Raw genomic sequence first — 9,354 nt, 5'->3', positions numbered from 1 at the left:
CAGTTCAACATGAGTTTTTCAGGTACTTTTCACTAATATAAAAAAATGATGTAATTTACAAATGATGCAAGTATATGTGTTCGAAATATCCCCTCCTTAACAATTAACATACGAGTACAACACACAAAGCGCAAATTCTCAGCGGTAAAAATATTTTTCACTGCAATTCAGTAAACAAATCATTTGTGCCTTACACGGATTTTAACCGGTAGCAGTTTACATTATTTTGGATGTATTAGAATCATTATTTTGATCACAAATCATTTATAAACCAATGCATATATATTACATGAGAATTTAACCCCTAAATATATAGTATTTATTTCTCATATTTGTTTACACTTTCCTTTTTTTGAGATGTACTTTTCAATTATTTACATTTCAAAAATTTCCAAAAATATTAAATAAATTTATAATATAAAAAGTACCTACATCCACTATTTTTTCCCACTACACTCACTTTATACATATAATATTAATCGATCACACTACTTTACTTACTTTTTAAATATACTCCACCACTTTATCATTTGTTAACTACACCGTGAAAGCTACTATGACTGCATTATTTAGTAACGAGAATCACATTTTAATATATATATATATATATATATATATATATATATTACAGCAAAGAAAGTGTCAGATCCAAGTGCGGCATAGATACACCAACAAAGACCACTGAGGATGTCACCCAAGGTAACTGGTAACGACATGCACTCTACACTCTTTGTGTCTTTCACTTCCAACTGTTACATACACAAATGTAATCATCAGAGATTTACAAGACTAGGAGACAATCAACGTTACTACACATTTTCACACAATTATCAGGCAATACGTACCATGAGTATTCCACGAGGCGTGAGCATGAATAAACCCATAATGAAGCAAAAAAACCCAACATACATTGTTCTGGTCCCAACAGTATGTTCTAGTCCAATCAATTGAAGAGAATAAAGACTTATATAAACTATTTATGCACACACAGAATGACCTAATACTCAAAGTTTGTAAGTACTGGAATGATTTGTGTTATTCTCTTACTAAAATTGAACTGAGTACATACATATATATAAGGAAATAATCTAACTAAGGTGGCTATAACCATGCAACTATCTCCTGGAAAGTCTCTAACACCCCTATCGTCCCATGACTCTCCTAAAAACACTGGAAGACTTAGTCTAAAGCTAATAGCACGACTTAACAACAACCATTATTCAAAAACACAAAACATAGATAAATAAAACAACTAAAACAAATAAAATAAGTTAGATTAATTTCCAACAATCTCCCCCTTAATCTAAACTTGTTTCTGCAGATTCTTAACATAGCCTGTATGGCATGCCTTGAACTGAAACAGCTTCTTCATGCCCGTATGGCAAATACATTGATCCAGCCCGTTTGGCCTTTCTGTGCCCATATTAGACCACTGATCACAACTCCTTTTGGCTTCCTTGTTTACCCGTCTGGCAATTTATTTGCTGCCCATATGGCATCCATTTCACAGCCCTTATGGCTATTATTCACAAGCCCGTATGGCTTGTCTTTGTTGGCCCATATGGCCTCTACAACAATGTCGGTTCGTCGTCATGAAGCTGTGCTATATTTGCTTCTTGACAGTGTTCTTTCTTTCGTCGAGGTTTGTCACACTCTGAGGCGAAATGACCATAAATATTGCAATTGAAACATTTTATCTTGCTCTTGTCTAGTCTGCCCTTCCATTTCTGAGCTAAGAGAAGCTCTCATATGGCACCACTGATCACAGCTCCTTTTGGCTTCCTTGTTTGCCCGTCTGGCAATTTATTTCCTGCCCATATGGCATCCATTTCACAGCCCTTATCGCTATTATTCATAAGCCCGTATGGCTTGTCTTTGTTGGCCCATATGGCCTCTACAGCAATGCCGGTTCGTCGTCATGAAGCTGTGCTAGATTTGCTTCTTGACAGTGTTCTTCCTTTCGTAGAGGTTTGTCATACTCTGAGGCGAAGTGACCATAAATGTTGCAATTGAAACATTTTATCTTGCTCTTGTCCAGTCTGCCCTTCCATTTCTGAGCTAAGAGAAGTTGTTGCTCACTTTTACCATTCATTCTTTCTTCATGGGCCTTGAGACATCCCACCAGTTCTTCAACTGACATGACTTTAACATCTCCAAATTGTTCAATGTTTGAAGCTATTTGGAGGAACTTATCAAGCACATCTCGTAGAATCTTCCTTACAACACTGGATACTTCCATAGCCTCTCCAAGAACTCGAATGTTAGTCACAATGGCACTTAATTTTAAGCAGAAATCTTCTATCTTCTCTGTGTCTTTCATCATGAGAGATTCGAATTCTCCCTTTAATGTCTGCACCCTAGCCTTCTGTGCTCGTTCCACCCCCATACATATTGTCTTGATTGCCTCCCAAGCCTCCTTTGCTGTTTCCTTTTCTGCAATGACCAACAACACATCCTCAGGCACACCTTGATAAATGGCTGCAAGAGCCATCTGCACAGTCCTTTCATCTACTGCAGCCCTGGGTTCTTTCTGTTCAATAGCACCCCAAACACCTTGTGCCTTCATGAAGACCTTCATTTTTAAGGACCAGGCAGTGTAGTTGCTCTTGGTTAGCATAGGGTAGTTCACAACCACATCACCTTCCTTTGTTCTTGGTGTCTCCATGGATTCTGATGTGTGTCGTGGTTGATACTTTGGCATAAAAAGGACCTTCGAACCTGGGGAGCTCTGATACCAAATGAAGAGAATAAAAACTTATATAAACTATTTATGCACACACCGAATGACCTAATACTCAAAGTTTGTAAGTACTGGAATGGTTTGTGTTATTCTCTTACTAAAATTGAACTGAGTACATACATATATATAAGGAAATAATCTAACTAAGGTGGCTATAACCATGTAACTATCTCCTGGAAAGTCTCTAACACCCCTATCGTCCCATGACTCTCCTAAAAACACTCGAAGACTTAGTCTAAAGCTAATAGCACGGCTTAACAACATCCATTATTCAAAAACACAAAACATAAATAAATAAAACAACTAAAACAAATAAAACAAGTTAGATTAATTTCCAACATCAACAGCCCAGAAACAAGGCCGATCACCAACAACTCAGTCAGAAATACACTTCCTACGTACATCTGTAATACATACATGTGTCGATTGATCACTACATATGCTTAGTATAGTTACACAACACGGAGGTTCGTAGTATAAGTAGTGATTAAGGAAATTTAAAATACGCAATATATGTATCATATACAAACAAGGTACTTATCTTACCCTTTTATTACAGCTGGCGTAGAGAAGGAAGATGGTAAGATAAGTAATATGTATAGCAAGGCCAGTGCCAAAAGCAGTTAGCAAAAGTAAGTTTCCAGGGTGAAAAAACGGCACACCATATAAAACCAAGAAGATACAGTTCATCGTCATGGCAAGATAATAGCCAGCATTGATGTCTTCCAATAAATTAGATTTCTTTACTGCTTTGTAAAATATTGGCCTGCCAAAGCACAAACATGATTTATTAACAAGATCAAAATGTTGTGATACATGATCACTACTACAACTATAAAATACACTGCTGTTTCTATTTGCTATCACCCACCAAACCGTTTTGCTGAATTGAAACAGCCTATATTGGTGATATTTGATATCTGCAATTAACGTAGGAAAGTATTTATCGAAGTCTTGGACCACAACTCGACAAGTACAGGGTGTAATATAGTAGGCCATTGTAGACTCATTGACTTGACTAATGTAATGTGCCCTTGGTAGGAAGACCAAATATGGTGCCCATACAGAGACAGTTTGGCAGAAGAAGGTAAATTGAGTATGTTATTATAGAAGACTTGAAGTTTGCTTAAATACACAAATAGAATGATGAAGTACTAAGTTGCAACTTCCCGTTCCAACTTAGTACTACTACAATATGCTACTGATATATATTCGAGACTGTCAAAAAAACTGTTCTCAACTAAAATAGAGAAAAATTCACTTGACGTTAGTTGAGAAAACCTGTATTTCGAACAAGCCTTAGACATCAATACCGCGGTGGGAGGCAGATAGAGAGAGAGAGAGAGAGAGAGTTTCAAACCGAGAAAAATGAAATACAACATGTAAACAAGTGATAAACACTACACACAAACATATATACAAGAGAGAGAGAGAGTGTGTTGGACTTTATATTAATCTAAACTTATCTGAGTATTTGTTTGACTTAATTGTTTAGCAATAAACCAATGTTTATTTGTGAACGTTGGAGTATTTGATTTAGTCATAGTAGTTGCTTGTGTTTAGGAAGTTAGTGGAGAAAAACCAGGACCTGTACACCTGGTTTGTAGGATCATGAGTAGAACTCTGCTATTAGTATTCAGTATCTTGTAGCTTTTGAATAATAAGAAGTACTCTAAGCTTTCCATATCAGTAATCAAACATTTCAGTTCCTTTATATTTAGTTCTATATCCTACATCTGGTATCAGAGCACTTAATACCTGGTACACGTACTTTGACTGACAACTACAGATGGAGCCAAACAGGAGTAAAGAGGGAAATTATGGGCTAAGCTATCCAATGCTCTCGAAGATGAATTACACAGTTTGGGCAATCAAAATGAAGGTAATTATGCAAGCTTACGGTGTGTGGGATGCTATCGAGCCCAAAGATCCCAAGGCTCCAGTTGAGGAGAAAACAGACAAACGAGCAATGGCCATCATTTATCAAGGGATCCCAGATAGTACACTGTTGGCCTTGGCTGAAAAGAAATCATCCAGGGAGGCCTGGGTGGCGATTAAAACATTGAGTCAAGGTGCAGATAAGGTCAAGAAAGCAAAGGCTCAAACGCTCAAGGTGGAATTTGAGACACTGAAAATGAAGGACTCTGAACACATAGATGATTTCTGTATGAGACTCAACGGTCTGGTCACTAATATCAGAGCGTTGGGAGAGGTAATTGGGGACGAGTATGTTGTGAAGAAACTACTGAGGGCTGCGCCAACCAGATTTTTACAAATTGCCTCGGCCATAGAACAATTTGGTAATTTGGAGACCATGTCAGTAGAGGAAGTCACAGGTTCTTTGAAGGCTCACGAGGAGCGTATGCAAGGACAGACGGAGACTAATGAAGGACAACAGCTACTGTTGACTGATGAGGAGTGACATCAGAGGGAGAATAAAGATGGCAAGCACCTTTTAACCAGAGAAGAATGGTTAAAAAGGAATGGAAAGAACGTGTCTCCAGGTGGTAATGATTATTGTGTGAAGGATAGTCGCATTGTTCGCGATAGAAGTCAGGTGAAATGCTTTAACTGTGGGTCTTATGGTCATTTTGCGGTGGAATGTAGGAAGCCAAGGAGAACCAGACCACAGAAAAGTGAAGTGAACCTGACACAACTAGCTGACGATGAGCCTGCATTATTAATGGTTGTGTGTGAGAACATTGCAGAAGAAATGATTATGCTAACCGAGAACGAGAACTCGAAGACTAACAAAGGGGAAGAAGAGAACACATGGTATCTCAACAATGGGGCTAGCAACCATATGACGGGGCACCGGGGAAAATTTGAAACTCTGGACAGAACAATCAGAGGTCAGGTAAAATTTGGAGATGGGTCTCTAGTCAAGATTGAAGGGAAAGGATCCATTAAAGTCATGTGCAAAAATGATGAAACAAGGGAGTTACATGGAGTATATTATATACCAACATTACGAAGCAACATTATTAGTCCGGGCCAGCTATCAGAGGAAGGCCACAGGGTCGTGTTGAATGGGGAAAATCTGTGGATATATGACAGTTGTGGTAGACTCCTTATGCACGTTAAGAGATCTGGAAATCGTCTGTACAAGATTCAAATCAAAGAAACACAACATCATTGCCTTCTGACACAAGGTGAAGAAACAGCGCGACTATGGCATCAATGTCTTGGACATGTGAACTTCAAGGCCATGCAGCTGATGTCCAAGAATCAAATGGCACACGGTTTACCCTCTATTGTTCAGCCAAAAGAAAATTGCAGCAGCTGCCTTATGTCGAAACAAACACGTAAGCCTTTCCCTTCTCATACAAGTTTTGTTGCTAAACATGCTCTGGAATTAATTCATATAGATCTTTGTGGACCAATAATATCATCCACCCCGGCGGGTAATAAGTACTTTATGCTCTTAGTCGATGATTATACCCGTATGATGTGGGTGTACATGCTTAAAACAAAGTCTGAAGCAATAACTTATTTCAAAAAATTTAAGTTGTTAGTTGAGAACGGTACAAAACCAAGGATACAGGTCTTAAGATCAGACCGTGGTGGAGAGTTTTGCTCCACAGAGTTCCAGTCATTTTGTGAAGAGCACGGAATTTTGAGACACTATACAGCGCCCTACACACCTCAACAAAACGGTGTTGTAGAGCGCCGTAATAGAACAGTTGTAGCCATGGCCAGGAGCATTCTGAAAGAAAGACAAGTACCTAACACCTATTGGGGGAAGCTGTGCGGCATGCCGTGTATGTGCTGAACAAATTACCCACATGATCTATGTCCTCCATCACACCGCATGAAGCTTGGTTTGACAGAAAACCAAATGTCAAATTCTTGAAGGTCTTTGGTTGTATAGCCTACATGAAAGTTCCTGCGGTTCACATGACAAAATTGGATGATAGAAGCAAACTGGTGGTACATTTCGGCAGAGAACCGGGTACTAAAGCTTATAGGCTGTTTGATCCACTCACTCGCAGCATACACATCAGTAGGGATGTAATCTTCAACGAAGATAAAGCATGGCCATGGGAGACAACGAGCAGCGTAGATACACTTGGAACAGACCAATTTATTTTGGAGTTTCCTGATTCAGACGTTTCTGAAAGCTCAACTGAATCTGAATTATCCCAAGAGAAATCAACTGGGTCACCATACACACCACAAACTTCACTTCAAAGCAACCATCATACTTATATCGAAGGGACTGATAGTGGACGGGTTTCTTCTTCTGATGACAGTACGCCACCACAACATTTTAGATGTCTTAATGATATCTACCAGCACACAACTAATATCGAATTGGCAGAAGAAGAATTGCTCCTGATGGGTGTTGACGAACCTGTGAGTTTTGCACAAGCAGTACAGGACCCCGTGTGGAAGGAAGCAATGGACACAGAGATCAATTCCATTGAAAAAAAATCACACTTGGGAACTTACGACTTTACCAAAGGGACACAAGGCTATCGATTTGAAGTGGGTTTTTAAGCTAAAAACCGATCAACATGGTGAAGTCACTAAACACAAAGCCCGTCTCGTAGCAAAGGGCTATGTGCAATGTCACGGGATTGATTATGAGGAGGTTTTTGCGCCCGTAACAAGGCTGGAAACAGTGCGTCTTTTATTGGCTTTGGCAGCCAAAAATAATTGGGAGGTTCATCACCTCGATGTCAAGTCTGCATTCTTGAATGGAGTGTTACAAGAAGAGGTTTACGTTTCTCAACCAAAGGGTTACGTCAAGAAAGGACATGAACACATGGTTTACAAGTTGTTGAAAGCTCTGTATGGCTTACGCCAAGCCCCACGGGCCTGGTATTTTCATTTGAATCAGTACCTATTGAAGCTGGGTTTTATTAAATGTCCGTTCGAACATGCTGTCTATCTCAAACGAGCTGGAATTGAGACATTGATTGTTGGTGTCTAAGTGGACGACTTGATCATTACTGGCACAAATATGTCAGACATTCTCAAATTCAAGGGGAAATGAGTAAGGAATTTGATATGTCTGACTTGGGAAAACTGTCATATTATTTGGGTCTGGAGGTCACTCAGGGCTGCGGATTTATTGAAATTTGTCAGTCATCCTATGCAAAGAAGGTACTTGAACGAGAAGGGATGATCGAGTGTAATTCGGTAAAGTATCCAATGGAATACAAGCTGCAAATGCATACGGATCAGACGGGAACACCAGTGAGTCCAACGCATTTCAAAAGTATTGTTGGTGGACTTCGATACCTTGTACACACACGGCCAAATATCGCTTATGCCGTAGGGATAGTGAGTCGATATATGGAGAGACCTACAGAGCTGCATATGAATGCTGTCAAAAGAATCTGTCGATATGTGAAGGGAATATTACATTTTGGTCTGATATATACACAAGAACATGGGAATTATATCTTGTCAGGTTTTTCGGATAGTGATCTTGCAGGGAGTCTGGATGACAGAAAAAGTATGGGAGGAATGGCATTTTATCTTGATGAAAACCTTATAACCTGGGTATCTCAAAAACAGCGTTGTGTAGCTATTTCATCATGTGAAGCCGAGTTTATGGCGGCAACAGCTGCCGCATGTCAAGCAATTTGGCTCCAGCGTGTTCTCGGATATATTCTGAATATTAAAACTGGTCCAGTCATAATATATGTCGATAACAGCTCTGCAGTGGATCTCACCAAAAATCCAGCATTTCATGGAAGGAGCAAGCATATCGATCTGCGTTATCATTTTATTAGGGACTGTGTAGAGAAAGGGCTGATAGTCATCAAGCATGTCAACACTAAGGAACAACGAGTTGATATAATGACTAAGGCTTTAGCAGCAACTAAATTTGAGAAGATGATAAGTCTGTTGGGTGTCAGAAAGCTTGAAGATGTTTAGATTAAGGGGGAGTATGTTGGACTTTATATTAATCTAAACTTATCTGAGTATTTGTTTGACTTAATTGTTTAGCAATAAACCAATGTTTATTTGTGAACGTTGGAGTATTTGATTTAGTCATAGTAGTTGCTTGTGTTTAGGAAGTTAGTGGAGAAAAACCAGGACTTGTACGCCTGGTTTGTAGGATCATGAGTAGAACTCTGCTATTAGTATTCAGTATCTTGTAGCTTTTGAATAATAAGAAGTACTCTAAGCTTTCCATATCAGTAATCAAACATTTCAGTTCCTTTATATTTAGTTCTATATCCTACAGAGAGAGAGTAGGGGAGGGAGGGGGAGGGAGAGAGAGAGATCTTACATTTCAGAAGCAAACAGGCAAATGGAGATGACATTCGCTGTTCAAAGAAGGACAAAAGAAAAAAGGGAGAGCAGTATCAGTAAAAAATCACTTACAGAACCTTAACTTGAACATAAAACAAGCATCTACCAAATTAATAAAATAAAACACAAAACCCTAATGTGAACTGTAGAAGCAAATCAACATGTTAAAACCCTAATAACCTATTATACCGAAGACCACACGAACCACATCTTTATCCACCATCTTATCCAGAGAGAGAGAGTAATTTATCAATTGTATATTATTACAGAAGGAGAATTAGAATGACCTATAGGCTATAGCTCGACTTCGACTTCAGACAAGCGGCAACTATATACACGGCCAC

At 39.0% G+C, this 9,354-nt stretch overlaps 2 protein-coding genes across 3 annotated transcripts; both read right to left on the bottom strand.

Annotated features, from left to right (window-relative positions):
• Window positions 1-1,894: 1,894 nt before the first annotated feature.
• LOC141720104 (uncharacterized) lies at window positions 1,895-2,665 on the bottom strand. Its single transcript, XM_074522460.1, has one exon. It carries the CDS (start codon window positions 2,663-2,665, stop codon window positions 1,895-1,897), a length of 771 nt encoding a protein of 256 aa, XP_074378561.1.
• Window positions 2,666-3,059: 394 nt separating this feature from the next.
• Window positions 3,060-9,316, bottom strand: LOC141717316 (bidirectional sugar transporter SWEET6b-like). 2 transcript variants are annotated; one of them, XM_074519400.1, is made up of 3 exons: window positions 9,191-9,316; window positions 8,988-9,024; window positions 3,060-3,506 (listed from the first exon to the last, which is right to left on the bottom strand). In XM_074519400.1, exons 1-3 carry the CDS (start codon window positions 9,231-9,233, stop codon window positions 3,278-3,280), a joined length of 309 nt encoding a protein of 102 aa, XP_074375501.1. In that variant the 5' UTR covers window positions 9,234-9,316; the 3' UTR covers window positions 3,060-3,277. The 2 variants fall into 2 exon arrangements, with proteins under 2 accessions (XP_074375501.1, XP_074375502.1); XM_074519401.1 differs by having other exon boundaries at window positions 9,200-9,316.
• Between the last annotated feature and the right edge of the window lie 38 nt (window positions 9,317-9,354).

The sequence above is a fragment of the Apium graveolens genome, chromosome 4 (genome assembly GCF_009905375.1).
Source record: "Apium graveolens cultivar Ventura chromosome 4, ASM990537v1, whole genome shotgun sequence".
Lineage (NCBI taxonomy): Eukaryota > Viridiplantae > Streptophyta > Magnoliopsida > Apiales > Apiaceae > Apium > Apium graveolens.
Note: the sequence above shows the minus strand (reverse complement) of the source record. Positions and strands in the feature narration are given on the sequence as shown.

Coding starts and splice junctions, on each gene's coding strand:
- LOC141720104 (XM_074522460.1), bottom strand. CDS start 2,665: ATGGAGACACCAAGAACAAAGGAAGGTGATGTGGTTGTGAACTACCCT.
- LOC141717316 (XM_074519400.1), bottom strand. CDS start 9,233: ATGGTGGATAAAGATGTGGTTCGTGTGGTCTTCGGTATAATAG. Junction 9,025..9,190: donor TGTGGTCTTCGGTATAATAG/GTTATTAGGGTT, acceptor TTCTTTGAACAG/CGAATGTCATCTCCATTTGC. Junction 3,507..8,987: donor TGCCTGTTTGCTTCTGAAAT/GTAAGATCTCTC, acceptor GTGCTTTGGCAG/GCCAATATTTTACAAAGCAG.